This window comes from Aspergillus vadensis, assembly GCF_003184925.1.
Source record: "Aspergillus vadensis CBS 113365 unplaced genomic scaffold BO88scaffold_18, whole genome shotgun sequence".
NCBI classification, from domain to species: domain Eukaryota; kingdom Fungi; phylum Ascomycota; class Eurotiomycetes; order Eurotiales; family Aspergillaceae; genus Aspergillus; species Aspergillus vadensis.
In genome coordinates, this window is record NW_020292056.1 from 518709 (window position 1) to 534901 (window position 16193).

At 49.3% G+C, this 16193-nt stretch overlaps 4 protein-coding genes across 4 annotated transcripts; 1 reads left to right on the forward strand and 3 right to left on the reverse strand.

Moving 5' to 3' along the window:
• Nucleotides 1–172: 172 nt before the first annotated feature.
• Nucleotides 173–944, reverse strand: BO88DRAFT_84540 (GATA-type transcription factor). Its single transcript, XM_025713188.1, has 2 exons — nucleotides 816–944; nucleotides 173–762 (listed from the first exon to the last, which is right to left on the reverse strand). Exon 2 carries the CDS (start codon nucleotides 755–757, stop codon nucleotides 275–277), a length of 483 nt encoding a protein of 160 aa, XP_025560950.1. The 5' UTR covers nucleotides 758–762; nucleotides 816–944; the 3' UTR covers nucleotides 173–274.
• Nucleotides 945–2995: 2051 nt separating this feature from the next.
• BO88DRAFT_427301 (uncharacterized protein) lies at nucleotides 2996–3868 on the reverse strand (the record flags this gene model as incomplete). Its single annotated transcript, XM_025708998.1, has 5 exons — nucleotides 2996–3108; nucleotides 3244–3299; nucleotides 3393–3478; nucleotides 3593–3752; nucleotides 3813–3868. The coding sequence occupies 5 exons, from the start codon at nucleotides 3866–3868 to the stop codon at nucleotides 2996–2998; spliced, it is 471 nt and encodes a 156-aa protein (XP_025560951.1).
• Nucleotides 3869–11055: 7187 nt separating this feature from the next.
• BO88DRAFT_466581 (uncharacterized protein) lies at nucleotides 11056–13392 on the forward strand (the record flags this gene model as incomplete). The annotated part of the gene is made up of 5 exons (XM_025711476.1): nucleotides 11056–11071; nucleotides 11129–11177; nucleotides 11233–12533; nucleotides 12559–12678; nucleotides 12725–13392. 5 exons carry the CDS (start codon nucleotides 11056–11058, stop codon nucleotides 13390–13392), a joined length of 2154 nt encoding a protein of 717 aa, XP_025560952.1.
• A 935-nt stretch (nucleotides 13393–14327) lies between these two features.
• Nucleotides 14328–14854, reverse strand: BO88DRAFT_466589 (WD40 repeat domain-containing protein; the record flags this gene model as incomplete). The annotated part of the gene is made up of 2 exons (XM_025711477.1): nucleotides 14328–14528; nucleotides 14647–14854. Coding segments are annotated over 2 exons (369 nt in total), but the record flags the coding sequence as incomplete, so codon positions are not given.
• Between the last annotated feature and the right edge of the window lie 1339 nt (nucleotides 14855–16193).

Here is a 16193-nt window from a genome sequence, read left to right on the forward strand (position 1 = left end):
GTGAGCATGCAATGTCCAATGCAACAGCATACCAGGTGTTTGAGGCGCAACCTCCCAAGCAGAAAGGACATATCTGATACCACTCTTCCTGTTCTAAAAAGGCTATTATTATGTACTTATACGGAGCAGTCATCATTGTTCTGATGCTCAAGAAGGGATGTGCCGTAACATAACAGGCCACTTACACTCATCGACATCTGCTGCTTTGGAATGGTTACACCCAGCTGAATAATACGCGTACCCCTCATATTTCAAATCATATGTGAATCATGCCTTACACTATCGCTGTCCTTTTCTTCTTGGACCACCTTAAGCCGCATGCGTTGCAAAGACTTTTTCTTCCATCGGGTCCAACCCTCCATAGCGGTGATATACGGGCCGAGCATTCCGCACATTCCCCTTTGAGCGGTGCTCTCTTTTGTCTCCGAAGCCCTCTTCTGTAAGTATACTTGCTTGGCACCGTCAGTACCCGTCTAGTTGCTTTGTTCGTATGGTCAAGGTCGCGTGGATGCAGTGTCTTCTCAGGATCCGTCGGTTGACTCCTATCGTTCCCTTCGTGACACCTGGAGACGTGGGGAGAGTGGGAATCCTCGGTGCAGTAGCTTGCTGCTGCACAGTTTTGGCCACTTCCCCATGTCTCCAATATGGCGAGTATAGGAAGATATTCGGAGCTTTGGAAATGTCCTCGCATATCTTGTATGATATTTCTAAGGATTTGGACGGGCACTTGTTGTAAAACATGTTTAATCATTTTCATACATGCTGCGGACCAATTAGATAAAGTCCTTATAGTTCCCAGCATGGATTGCTCCAACCTTGTCTGGATTCTTTGAGTCCGTCCTCCAGGGGTGTCTGGAGCTGTAGGGATTCAACTATATGACTCAGGAGTGTCCAGCATGTATTGGTAGATAAAGGAGCAAAAAGAAGATCCCGATAAAGGCGGATGTGGATACTGTTATCCAAGTGTGGAAGGCTGCTGTTCGAAGTCTTAGTCTGTCGAGACGCGCAGATGAACTGCTCGTCTTGGTCACGCGCTCGATTAATCTCTGCTGCATGGTATGAAGGGATCTTGCTCGACGTTAGCCTGTAATTTCCCACTCAGCTCCTTTCGCACTGACAAATGACCCTTGTAGTACTTCCTTGTTAATTCCTGATCTGCAGCAGCAGCATGTCTCAGAAGTGACCGTGTAGTAGGATATACTCTCCTTCGAGAGTACCAATGACCTAAACGTTCTGGAGCAATTGAAACAGAGGAAGAGCTGGTTAAGAGGCTGTTGTGTAGATTCTGCGCCGAGTCCATGATTGGCTAGATTGGCCCATGGTGGTGAGTATATCTCGAAGGTATCCGGGCTTCGTTCACTATCTTCTTGTCTTGTCATGTAGGTCCAAAGGGCTGTAAGAAACCATTGCTACCTTTCCACCGAAAGCTTGCTCGTCCACGGGCAATCTGGTAAAGGAGTGGCGAATGGTATCAAGAAAGGCCAGGGAGCAGAGGAAATAGACATGTCGTTTCACAACACCAGTTGGAGCCGGTCAATTGCGAGGGATCAAATCGTTTGGCGTTGTGGGTAGATGATGTCTCAGGGGTAGGGTCAACGTAAAACTTCGCGCACTAGCCCTGGGCACTTGGCGAAGGCCCCCACAAGACCGTCCTCTCAGAATCAGTTCTGGGAAAAAAGAATTGCTGCGGGCACTAACGGAAGTCCATGCCACAACCCCGATGCCCACGACTCCTTTGGTGGGGATTTTATGGAAGGTGGTATGTCCATCCCTTTGGGTGCGTCCTACCTTTCTTATAAACATGGTAGTGCCTTCCAAAGTACCTTCGGGGGTTGGACGGTGAAAATGGCGTCTGGTTTCCGGAGGCACTATTCTCGTTAAAGCAGAGCAATGCTCCCTCAATAAGCCGGCCGAAGTCTGCCGGAAGCCTCGGTTTGTCTGAGGAAACGGAACTATCCCAGCTTACAACATCGATTCAAGGGTGTTCGCATTCTCAACTTCCTCTTCAATGAACAGGGTCTGAGTGGATTATGGTGGGTCGTTTTACAGTCTCCGAGAATATGAAATGACGAAAGCCAACATTCCATGAGCCTGTCTGCTATCGATCGTGTGAAAAGACATTTAAGAGGCGATTGGTTGATATGGTTTCCATGAGTAGGAGATAGACGCCCGGGAGATTCGACTAGATGACTAGTAATTGAATGATGTCAGTGGCCAGACCAGCAAATTCATTCCCAACCCAGCTTGAGCGTATTATGTTGGATTTTTGTTGTTTTCCTTGTTTCTTTCCTTTTCCTTTTGATGGGCGTAGTTTTTCTATCTCTCTCCTTTCCCCTTTTTCCTAATATATATATACATATATATATCTACTGAGAACACATGGAACATGAAGGTAGTCAGCGTTCTGACCTGAGGAATAGGGTGCCTATTCCATCGTGTCCCCGATCAGGACGATAAATCACCTGGAGTAACAGGGTTAATTGTCAGGTCTGAGGGATACGAGTAATTCTTTATACGAACAACGAACATTTGCCTACGTGCAATATCTGGTACGTAAAGCAAGATTTAGATCCAAGCTTTCCTCGCGCATTCCTCTACCAGATCCACCGTAGGCGACATCTGGTAAAGGTTTGTGCTAATGCGAAGTGACGGTAAATACAGCTTCCGGGAAACCTGGTACTTCACATGGGCTAGTCCGTAAATCCTCTCAACACGGACTCTGCAAGAAGAGACAAAAAAATCAACCATGCATTTTTCGTACTAGTGAACCCAAACTCTAATCATGCTCAGTGGGCGTTAATACTCGGGACAGTAGGTTGAAACTCTTTTCCCCTATACAGCGTTGTGGTACTTCCACGCTTAGAAGTCCTCTACGGAGGGGACAAACGTATTGGTTCAGCGCCTAAGAAGTCAAAGGTTCGCTCTTGCGTGGTCATAACATATGCCCATATAAATTTAGCTGGAGCTCGAGCGCCTTTGTACGCTTCACTAACGTCTAGTTTTCTTTCTGAAGTCTCTTGAGCTGCTGCTGGAAAGCCTGGTTCTGCTCCCGAAGCCTGAACACCAGCTGCTGCAGCTGCATGCAGCGGGTCTGGAGCATCAGGCGCTCTGATAGTCAGCGTGGCATCTTATTCTCTTGGCGAAGCAAGTCCATGATAATCAAGACTATGTAGTTAATGAGAAAGGTGGCAGCTTGAATAATTTATTTCTTAGACTCTGGTAGTCCCTTGGAAGAATTCCAACCAGCTTGTTCCAGGAAGTAATCATGAATGTGGCTGTCCAGCTCACAGTACAGCTGGCTGAGGTTCTTTCATCAGTTTTCCTCTGCAATTCTGTGCCTTTTTCTCTGGTTATCTAAACCCGCTAGAGCCATGCTGGCCTTGCGCTTCTACCCGCACTGCTGCTGCAACAGCGGCTTGCGGTTGATGTATACGGGGGCAATGAGGCTTAGAAATTGAGGAGAGGAAAGATCTTGCAGCTATATGAATATCTTCTAAGACTTGTCAGGCTCCGGCAAGGAACTCTCCGCTGAGCTTATTAATAATTCAATAACTATAATACGCTCTTCTGCTCCCGACTATGGTGATCTCACGGGGCAAGTGTGCTGAGTTCTTGCAGCGCTGGTGGCATTAGCGATGGCATTGGATGGATCTAAGGGTCCGCGGGGCAAGGGCTCCACGCATGGGAGTGGGGGGAGGCGACGATCTTCTCTCGTATTTGTCATACTAGGCAGGTTGGACAGGAAGCGTACACTGTAAGAAGCGTGAAACGTCAGAAGCTGTATTTGTTGGTGAGGTTCACAAGCAACTTACGGGACGGCACAACGTCCAGAGATGCTGTCAGCTATTGAGCACACGTCTTCGTACATTACGGTGCTAATAATTCTTGCGTGTAAATTTGAAGATGGGGCGTATTGCAGCCTCAGCTATAAGTCAGATGCTTGGCTATATGCAGAAAGGAAAGTGTGTCTCCGATATGTACGTCTGCACCGGCGCGGACGTTTTGGCCTGATACAACCACGTACACCACCGGAGAGCAATGATATAATTCAGAAAGGTAGATGACTGTAGCGGTGAGACTATAATGGTCATAATGGCGCTGATACAATCAAAAGGAAGACACGGTAAACATGGAAGAGACTTGATAGGACTGAGTGGTCTTTCACCCTCAATTTATATTATTTTGTTTATCTATCTTTATTTTTATTCATATTTCTTATTCTTGTGACTTCCCCTTTTTCTATGCTTATGTCCTCGCTTTATCTACGTAGTACTAGCCGTCACTTCTATCTAAACTTTGACCTTCTGTGCTCTTACCTCTTGTTGCTGTCACCTTCACTGCTCCATCATTATACCTCCCGATTGAGGACACGCCGAACTGTATAGACGGCCTTCAGCATAGTTCAACCGGTTATTGAATAGTAGTCTGCCTCCAAAGCTTCATCACAGTGGGGCCAGTTTTCGAGATGGGGAACAGTCGCGAGGCCAGGACTGAATCGACGAATCAACGTGCCATGATCTCGCAAGAGAGTCAGATGCGGGATCGCGGCCATTTAATTCGTCACTGCCGCAGTGGTTTGCGATCTACACGGGTTAAAAAGCATCCACCCTCCTTGCATTGCGATTATCAATAGTCTCCTTGGGTTAACACCCATGGGCGAGCACTCAATCTCCACCTCGGATCCTGGCCAAGGCATCGCTGTATCCACGAAACCTACGGCATCGAGGCCTATCATGTCACCGTCCGATATGAAGGTCAATGCGGGATCTTGAAACGCCGATTATTGCCCCGGGCGAATCAGATCGAAACTAATAGCACGAAGCAAGGGTATCTTAGTAGGAAGCCGACAGTCCTTAACACTTTGGGAGGGATCTCTGGAGAAACAATGGGCAGAAGCATCTGTCACAAGCCACCACACTTTTGGCCTGTCTTTGCCGGTTATTGAAATGTCACCTGAGTACCTACAGCAGAATCATTGTGTTCATGAGAACCTCGTTTGACTATGCTTTGACGTTATACAATGCTCATGCCTCTAACAGCGCGTCTGTATCAGAAAAGGTCACCTGGGCACATTCAGCACCAACAAAGACCAGTCATTTTATCACCAATGCCGCGAATAGCGAGGTTATGTCTCTTATGCTTGACGTTGACGCAGACAAGAATATTGGCTGTGTTCCAAGACCAATTCCGTAGTGGACCAGGGGGTGGAAGAAGTGAAGACGTAATCGGACAGGGTAACTAAATCTGATACAGTTATCCGTTGAATCATGAATGGTATTGTACGGATTTAAAACAGCTAAAGAAACACATAGGTTGGGGGCATGGATTGCTTCCTAGACCAGATTTGCCTTTTCTTCGCGTTCTTAATCCCAAACAAGATCTCCATTTCCTTCAGTCATCAACGAAAGATTTCTGGAATAGTCCGCCACTTGAAATGAGAGTCTTCCCAATCTCCACCCTGTCTAGGAGGAAAACTCTAGCTAACAATGGCACTGGGCTAGTCAGCCTTTAGAGTTGCTTGGGATTCCAGGGTCGCATCTCTTACGGATAGGACGGCTCGCCAGCCTACAGCGGGACGGCCTTCCGACTCGCATGCGGCCCCGTGTCTCCATTAGTGCCTTGGAATCTCATGCTACAGTAACAGCAGCCCAGGGAACAGCATCAGCTTTGCGCTTTCGGGAATGGATTCTTGGCAACTCCCATTGTAGCGTATTCGCATTGGTAGGTTCCACCCGGTCTCGCAACCGACCAGTCCTGACAGTGAGATGCTGCTGGTCGTCCGCCATGTATTGGTTCCGTCAGCCACCAGTGCTCCGCCGTGAGCTGCCCGGTGTTACAAGGCTATGCCTATTCTGATTGAGCAAACCCCTATTCCTCTGCTAGGCATGTGGATTGCCACCGGTAGGGGCCCGCCAGGGCACCATCGGGTTTTCGTGCGGGCGGCGAGGAAAGTCATCAAGACGTTACATACAACCTAGGAGACAGAACATCCGGTCCATTTTCTTTTGCGCCACTCAGCGAAAAGGCGATGGCCCAGCGTAATGTGAAAGTTGTCTCATAAGTCCGCCGCACATCATAACGAGGAGATCCCCAAGGACGGTTTCGGCAAGTCCTCGATTGAGGATTCCGCGCAATGTCAAACCCACACATTGCAAGATTCTATGCTTATAGACGAGAATTACGAACCCCTGTATTGTTATTTGTTATCAGTACTCCACCTTCATTCCTTTCCATCAGTGATGTGAAAGACGTTCATTATGGGTGACCAATCCCAAATGATTGGCAAGGAAGAGAGGAACAAACTTCTAAGCTATAACAGTACGTTTCCTACTTACTATCATGTTATTCTATAGATCTTCCGTTATCCATCTCATATTTACCCCCTGCCGGTCACTTCTAGCCTCGTAAGCATCGCTCGCAAGAAAACGTCACTATCGATCAATGCAGCCGCGTGAACAGCAGCAGCCATTACATTCATGTACTTGGGGGCTGCTGGAAGCTATGGTGAGAGCAGACATGGCAGGTTCGAAACATATCGTCCGAAGCACCTAGTGCTACAGCAACACCACAACCTCGACATAAGTGATGGACACTCGGAGCAGGGGGCATGTCTGGTGCTTTTGTTCCACACCGGTCACATTCAGGCGTCACCAGGTTTCCACCAGTCCTCTCCGAGGTCTAACCTGCTCACTCGGGGCCAGCCGTCTAGCTCGGGCCAGGGCGTTGGATCGAAATCGACATAGTTGTCGTCGGTTGCAGAGTCCTTGAAGTGTCTGCGGCAGAACCCGCATCGATCCTGCATGATTCTGTGACCACACTCCTCCTTCGATCCTCTGAAATTCAAGCCACGCCTTGTAGAGGGATTGGTAGCATCGCGCGCTGGTCACACGCCAATAACGGTGATTTCTTGTTCTCCTGGACGGTGCCCTTGGGGCTGCAGCTGACTATATCCGAGAAGACAGTGGGGAAGGAATAATGGGAATGGTCGAGCTACAGATCAGCGGTCGCGGGAGTCTGTTCTACAACATATATTCACTTGAAGCTTGTGAAACGGTAGCACCACCATGATCTAGATATTTGAACTTGTAACGGTCCTGGCAATCTTGCGGGTTACGGACCATTGATGTGAACCGTGCGGATGTCGGGACATACCTCGCCGGCTAACCCCATTCATTATTCAATCGTTTGAGCCGAGCATGTCACTTACTAAATGTTTCAGGGCCAGAAGATAAGAAGACCCGTTTTGTACGATCGGTATTTCCTTATATGGGGCTAGCACAGTGGTCTCTGTGCTCTTCCTCCTGTTCTTCATCTCATATGACGCTCAAAGTGAATAGACGGAAAGTGTAGCCCTCCATCAGCCCGGTTCTTGCAGCCGGACGTGTAGCAGATCAGAAATGGATATCGGAGAATCAAGTAGTCTCGGCCTATTCCACGAATGACAAGGAAGGATAGTGCTCTACGGGTTACGGAACTCAACGGTTCATCCAGAGTGGCAAAGAAGCCCCCACTTGAGGTGCGGCTGGACTCCCTCCTGTGTCTCCCACATCATGACTTCCATCCCACGTTATTGAACCTCTATCCGGCCACAATCATCTAGTAACAATACTGTATCTCCTGTCCAAGAGAGCAGCATATCCGCGGACATCGCAAGTAGCACTTCATCTACAGAATCGTCTAAACATAGCGATACCGTCTTGCTCAACGGCACCCCCCGATACCGCCACCCTCCTTCAAGCGCTGGCCATTGGGCCTGCGACTCGATGGCACGTTATGGCACACGACCAGCTAACAACCTGGAAAGTCGAAGTTCTCAACAAGTTGAGAGAAATTCCCCAAACTCTGTGTAGAGACCCGCCGGCGTTTAATTATTGGCCCTCTCACTGGAAACGAGATCGGAAAATGCACAACACACGCGCTCGCGCTCGTTGTCAACCAGTCGTATCTACACCGAAACACTCGTCCACTGAAGGCAGCGGCAGTGAGCAATAATCGCAATCGCCATTTGCCGCAGCAGCGTCGCGCAGTCGACCGAGCCGCGACCTAGGCAACAACCGAGGGGAAGCGAAAGGACACGAGCCGGGCGGGATAATAAACAGACTTATTAAAAGACGGGCATTCTACACGATCACGCTGCACAACTGCCTGCATCCGAGGCTTGGTCGACCGAGAATCTCTGGATATAAAGTACCCCGGTTGGAGACCCCACAGTAGCCAGACACACTCCATCGGACCGCAGCAGTTCACACACTAACTTCATTGTCAAGCCTAAGATCAAGATTTTGGATTCAAACAGCTGCACACGTGCGGTCGGACAGGATACCGCTACCTCGTCAAAGTCACCCCCCTTTCCCGCGGATACACGGTGATAATTTAAAACTACGCCTGTGGAGAAGCAGCATCGTCTTCAAGCGGAAGTGGACAATTATCACCTCCCTAGGAACTTACCTGGTCAACACATCCCTGTCTGTCTTGGGGACTTCAAGCCTCGTGTGGCATATTGGTACCACGGCAGAAAAATGACGCAGATGATGATCTTGAGCTGGTCTGGAACGCGGCTTCAGCATGCCATCCATGATGGGAACACCAGCTTCTTTCGTCAATTAAGAGCGCGACAAAGCTCTGGCCGAGATCCGATCGTGTGGAGCTATCCACTGCGACAGTGAGTGGCGTAACATGCTGTAGGGTGGCTGTGTAACAGTCTATTCGAATACGTTGCAAAGCATTTCTTAAGCATTTCAGGCTTTGGGATAGGGACATATCCGGCCGGACTGGCGCTCCTGGGAGTGGAGCCCCCTACAGCGGCTCGACGAGCTCGCAAACCGGAGACTGGGGCGGACAGACTTTGGGAGCCTAGAGTGCACCCAACCATACATCACAGCATCATACTGGAAACCACCAGACGTGGTGATCGACGAGAGTGCGGAACTAGCCAACACGGCACACAACAGCATTACAGGTCAAGGCCAGTCGACGGTAGCGGTTTACACAGACGGGAGCGGGATCAACGGCAAGATAGGAGCGGCGGCGGTATGCCTGCAACACCAAGAGACACGGTCAGTCTACATGGGCGAACAGTCAGAGGCCACAGCATTTGCTGCGGAACTGCAAGTCATCTTCCTCGCCTTGATCATCATCATAAGGCATCGAATCTGTCAAGGAGTAGTATTCACGGACAATCAGGCAGCCCTGCGAGCCATGCAATTCCCAGGGAGGCAGTCCGGACGATACCTCCTGGAGGCGGTCATAGCGGCCCTGGAAAAGGCGAGGGAAGGAGGACTCACTGTACGCTTTCGGTGGATACCGTTCCATAGCGGCGTTGAAGGCAATGAATTGGCCGACAAGGCAGCAAAGGAAGCTACAGGGTGGCGGCAGATACGTGGACACCACGGCAGGATGAAAGAAGTGGTGACCGTAGCGACGGCACTACGGCCAGTTCAGCAGAGACTCCGTTCGGCAGTAGAAGTCAGAATCCGGGAAGAGGCAAACACCCAGTGGGAACAAGACTGGCAAGCAAGCCCGCATGGGCGGGCAGTATATGGGCTGATGCCAACCCCAACGAAGAAAGTCCTGAGAATACACCGGGGCCTCCCTTGGGCCCTTAGTACAGTGATAATACAGATGCGCACAGGAAAGATAGGGCTTCGGCACTATCTCTACCAACGAGGGCTGCCAGATATTCAGGACGGAAACTGCCGCTGCGGGATGACCACCCAGACCGTGCGGCATATCCCCCTCGCCTGCCCGCTCTTGCGATACCTACGCGAACAGTATCTGACGAAACCTGGTGGAGGGATAGAAGCAGGAGACGTCAAGACAATCTTAAACACGCCCAGGCTTGCAGTCCGGGCGGCCAAATTCATGCTTCGAACAGGGCTCCTTGGGCAATTTGCAGCCGTACTACAGGACGAAATAGATGTGGCAGAGCACTGAGGTAAAGGGTATTGTTGTGATATGAGGCTGGTGCAGATCAGGAACCAAGCCGAACCATCGGAATTAACCCCGAAGTATGTATACGAAGAATCAACTTGATTGGAAATCAAGTTGATCTTCTCGTTGTATATATAGCCTCATGTTTCCCTCTGAATAATAATAATCAAGCTTCCTTTGAATTACAACAGTTTACAATATCTCTTGGAAATTTTATTACGGAGAGCATGACTGGGTCCCTTTTTAGCATGCGATAAGAGGTTGGAGGGCCGACTCTGGACAGGCTGTATTCCCGTATGGGCTCATTATTTGTTGCTCTATGGTGTGTATCTGTATCGCTTCCATGGACGAAGTCACCCGTCTTCTGACCGTCCGACAACTCGGGTCAGGGAATTGTTCTGGGTTGCGGGCAGGCGAAATAGCCCGACTGCACATAGTTCGACCCCACCCTGGTCGGTCACTGTATATAGGGGGAGTTCATTTGAGAGAGAATGTTGGTGCTGGCTGCTGCAGGGTAACCCGGTCTGTTGATCCCAAGATAAAGGAATAAGTTGTCTAAACAAACTTCCACTCGTAGCTGCATCTGCTAGCGGATGGCGTTGGCAGTTGGACGAATCAGCTGCGCAGTTGAACAGTTTAACTTCAGTGGTTCGGTGAAGTGGGTCTCCATCATGTCCGCGAGTCGAAGACGCGGGATGTGACGCCAAGGTGTGTCGCGCCCTCCCCCTGGTGGTACTATCCTCAGCCTTTGAATCCACCGAAGCCACAAACTTGAGTTTTGGTTTTTTTTTATCGAAGGTGACCGGCATATTCGGATGTAACGTGGGATCTGGCGCTGCTTTGTGACGCGAAAACTTGGTGCAAAACAGCCATGTAGCCATGGCGACAATGTGGTCCAGGCGCTCATAGGGCCAATTTACTAACAATGCGTTTCCAAACCTAGATTTGATTTTGCCCTCAAAGAAAGGGTTCCTTGCGAGCGTTTTCTTTATCTTCCGCGATATGACTCTCCCGCACAGTAATTAACGAGGGAGGGGGTACGCTGAATAAGCATACTCCAACCACCCAGGCAAGCTATAAAAGGTGTCATCTGACTCCTGCACTACAGGGCATATAGTATCGTGGATGACACATAATTCAGGTACGTTAGGCTTGGTGGTTTAAGTCGAGCTCCATACTCACCTGCTCTAGCATCTAGGATCCAAAGCCGCAGAAACCATCTTACATATGGGCATTCGTTCGAACCGGTACACATGTTTCGTGCTTGTGGTAAAAGGCGTCCTGGTGTATATTGACCCGCAGTACCCTAGCTGAGGAACGCCAACGACAAGCTGAGGAACGCCAACGACAAGCTGAGGAACATCAGCAGCAAGCAGAGCAGGAAAGGGACCAGGAAAGAGAGCAAACACGACAAACCACCTTTGCAGAGCTAATTCGATACTGTCACAACTGTACTTCTCTATGCCTGAGAGTCGAAAGTCCGTCCCGTTCTACGACGGGAACGGTTCCGGCGCCTAAGGGGAAGCGCTGTCCGCTGCAACTTCTGCCTTGGACCGAGTGCACAGCCATACAGCAAGAGATCTATCACTCCGTTTGTACTTATTTAGCACCGCCTGGACAACCTGCTGCACAAGTGTATCCGTCGCGTACTGTCCTAAAGGGGTTTGGGGAAGAGTTCAAGAAGAGAGCTATAATCAGTGAGCAGGATCTGCAAAGCTATGAGAGATTCGGGGTGGAGAACCATGTCCGTGATATTATCGCGGAACTCTGCAGGATACGTGCTGCTCGAGAGGAATTTCAGTTAGGCAATGGAATTCAATTCGATAACCACGCAAATGCCCTCGATGCGGTTGACGCCGACCAGTCTAAAACAGATAAATCGGCGAATTCCCGACCGGATCAATATTGCATCCACCGGGTCGACGGTGATAAAAATACAACTATTATGACAGTTGAGTACAAGCCGCCCCATAAACTATCCGTGGAGAATCTTCGAGCGGGTTTGCGACAGATGCAGTTCTGGGATGAAGTGGTCAGACCGGACTCCGTTCCCACGGAGGGGCCTGAGAAACTGAGATATAATGCGGCCTGGCTATCCGGCTCGGCTGTGGTTCAGGAGTATCATGTCATGCTCCAGGAAGGGCTCGAGTACTCATATCTGACTAATGGATTCGCATTGGTTTTGCTGCGGGTCCCCTATGATAATCCGGGCACCTTATACTATCATCTCTGTGAACCCAACATGGAAGTTAACCCGGATGATGAACTGGGTTCTTTACAACAGCCACTAACAGCTGTTGCTCGGGTCTTGTGTTTATGCCTCATGAGTTTCCGCTCACAATATCGTGACCAGGAGTGGCGGAATGCCACAAAGAAGCTGCCAAAATGGAAGACAAGTTTCGATCATACACGTTTCCAGATCCCGGAATCGGAATTGCAACAAAACCCGCCCGATTCAGAATATACAGCATCGGAGTATACGAGCTCCGAACCTACTACATCAGAATATATACCGTCTTCGTCTCCTGCTCCCCCCCCTGCTGACACCCGTCGAATACCCACCCGGTCTCGAGCTAGCTGCGCGTGGCCGAATCTGACACCACGTCATGATTTCTGACTCGGACGTAGATCAAGCTCCAGGAGGAAGAAAGCGTGGCCTCAGTCAGATTGCATCCTCTCCTTCATCTCCATCTGCTCAACGATCAGCACATCTGGCGGGAGATCAATATACCCCAATCGGCAGCCAAGGTCAGCAGCACACCGCACAGTTTTGTACCCAGAAATGTCTACGTAGCCTGCAACGAGGTGGTCAGCTGGATGTTAATTGCCCAAATGTCGTGCTCCACCGACAGGGGGGGGGACAGCAGCCAACACCCCATCAATGCTAAAACGCTGATCGAGCAACTCAAACAGCAACTAGATGAAAATATCGACCGAGACTGTACACCAATGGGGGGTTGTGGCGCATCGGGAGTCCCATTTAAAGTCACCTGTACGGCATATGGATATACTATGGTCGGTAAAGGCACAACTCCCCGACGGTGGGAGGAGGTCAAACGTGAGGAAGTCGTATACCGTGTACTCGACCAAGCACAGGCTTCTGCTGTTCCTGTTTTTCTGGGGGCAATCGATTTGGCCAAATCCTACTTCGTACATGGAGCTGGCGAGATCTGCCACATGCTCATCATGGCCTGGGGGGGTGAGCCCATACATAAGATAGAGCGTGATACTACGATCACACGTGAGATTGCGAGGTCTGAGAAGGAGATCTGTTCCTTGGGAGTCTCACACCAGGACCTCCGGTCGGACAATATTCTGTGGAACGCCGAGCTGGGACGGGCCCTGATCATTGACTTTCACTGCTCGAAACTGAATCACCGACCTATGAAAAGGCGGGTGAAGTCAGCCGGGAAACATTCGTATAGAGAACTGCACAAGCGAAAACGACTTTGTATTGTCTAATAATGAGGGTGAGAGGAATTACACGCCTGTGCATGAACGAGTAATATGGACTGGCAGTAATGTAATAATTGAAAAATCTCAAATAAATGCAGAATAGTTGTTTGTACAGTAGCTGCCTTCATAACTGGAAGTCCTTATGAACAGTGGACCGGATTGTCATAGGCAAAAGAAATGCGGAGGGTCTCTAAATCTCAGTGCGTTAAAAGACACATGATGATGGTTCCTTTGTAGTTAAAGTTGGGATGCATCTTCTTGATAGCGCGAGGACCGGAAAGGAATCCCAAACGGACCAACAGACCGAAAAGGATGGCTGATCAAGACTATGGCTGTTCAAAAGCAGCGGGGCTTAGGAAAATGACGAGAGTTCAAAATGGATTCGGAACTCAAGAAATAAAAGTTGCAGGGTGATATACAAGAGCAATACTCTGTTACTGCAAGCTAAGCTTGAAAAGGAGTCTCGAGATAGGGCCTTGCATTAGCCTGAGGATTACGCAACAAGTTAGCTCAACCTCCAGAAACCAGATCAACCGATTTTACCCGGCCTTATTCTCGAACTACTCGCCAGCGGCCATCAAGCACTCCACCGCCTAATTCACCAGTCACCCGCCTAGGTTGCCGGAACATACGGACGTCCCCTTCCGCCTGCTCTGGGGTTCGACCTCGCTTAGTCATCACTTAGTAGGGCAGTTACACCTAAATAGCTGGCCTACCGGCCACCCAATAGGAGAACAATCGGTCGCTTCCCACAATATACTTATATAACATCGGGCCAGGAAATCCAGCATATGGGACAAAAAGCAGTCACAAGACTGGAGTACTGGAAAAGCGGGTGCGAAGTCAATGCTTTCTACGCTGCTCTCTAAAAGTATTGGTGCTTTGCCACCACCTACTGAAGGGCACCGAACTATCGCGAAAAACTCTTTCGAAAAGAGATTTGAAAAATAAGAGAGCTAGAAATGCAGTCCACAGGATACCTCACATGACTGAGAACGTAATTATGGCAACTCTGCCGGTCGTGGTACCAGTTCCAATAGTACTGCTTTTAACAGTTAAGGAGTGAGGATGATAATTAGGAGGTAGCCATAGCTCTCTTTGACCCTGAATAGTGATCCATCGACCTGCTCCCAGAGATACCTCTTGTCACCTTCTCGGAGGAAGTTGAGAAGCTTCCATAGCAGTTTCGGATATCGAAGGATCCAATGTTAGTAATTAATAGTGGCCGGTGCTCCGAAAATTCAACGTTGGTGACAATACTATCAGTGCGTATGTTATGCTTGAGAGCGCCTGTGGCGGTATCCCACAGCCTGATAGTCTTGTCCCTAGAGCCGGATATCAGCATCTGGCCATCGCCTGAGAAAGCAACTGATGAAATCCACTCAGAATGGCCCTTCAGTATATGCTTAAGAGCACCCGTGGCAGTATTCCATAATCTAATAGTCTTGTCTGCAGAGTCAGATACCAGGAACACGTCTGCCAAATCTACAAGTCAATAAACAGACTGCGGAGAAACACAAACCGAGTCAGCACCCTTTGGGTCCTTGCCAGCGAAGACAACAAGCTGCAGGGCCTGGCTAAAGAGGAGGCCGGGGCCGCGACCCACGAGGACGCGGTCCCACAAGCACAAGTCTCCAGAATGAAGTCAACAACCTAGAACTTGCACAATACCAAACAGCCACCACGGAAGACTTGCCAGATGATGTAGGGAGACAAGGCAGACGAGTGGATGCAGCGCTCTCAGGAAAACACACCCGGTAGCTGTACGATCGACTGTCGTGGAAAGAAGCGAGCGTGCTGGCCCAACTCCGGACCGGCATGGCACGATTAAGTGGGTATCTCCACTGAATCAACGTTGCGCCACCCCAAACCTCGAAGCAATAGGAACTACAATACGGTTTGCAATCGCAACAGGTCGACTCGACGTCACTTTAGCAAGTTAACCAGGTCCGAACACAACCCAACCACTCTTCCCGATCTAACTCACACCAACCACCTTGTGCTAGACACGCTAGACGCGCTTCAACTGCTGATGATAGGATGTTGAACACTTAAAGAAAAACCTTCAAGCCAGCCTACTAACCAAAATACTGACCCACGAGGATCCTCCGCAATAGTGGCAGCTGAGATGACATATACTGAAAGTATTTTCCTATCCGGTTGTATAAGACCAGGAAAGACCAGGCTTTGTCCAAAGCCGATGACATGTGAACTTGGGGGTATTATGGCATGCTGTACTTCCATTTACAGCATAGTATGTCTGAACAAAGGTCTGGCATGAAGAGTCGTTCATAGAAAATCGATCTTTGTCCGCATACCATGTGTCAAAATTGCGCGTCACAGAAATATCTAGTTGCTCTTCCCCTTGAAGAGCGCGTGAGAGCTTGAAACTGCGAGATACCAAAGCGATTGATAAATTTCGTCCATAAAAATTGTCGGTAAACGTAATAGCCGTGTCACCACCTTGGCAATTGGGTTCCGCCCAGGCTTCAAGATGTATTGGTCCGTACATATTCTGCGCACCAGCAGGTAAGAACAGGATCACGAGCATCTGAAACTAATGGGGTCTAATAAACATAGTAGACTCACGAGGGAATTATTCATTGCATCTATATTGGCTCTGGCTAAAGATATAGCACCCAGCATGATCGTCGCTATAGTTAACTGTATATCTGAAAAGTGCAAATGCCACCAGAATCATGAATCATAGATTAGGTGACCAGAGTACTACTTATACTACTATATAGAGAGGAAATGAATACAATGTATTAGCTTGATTATTAATATTAGTTGCGAGCCTGAAAAGG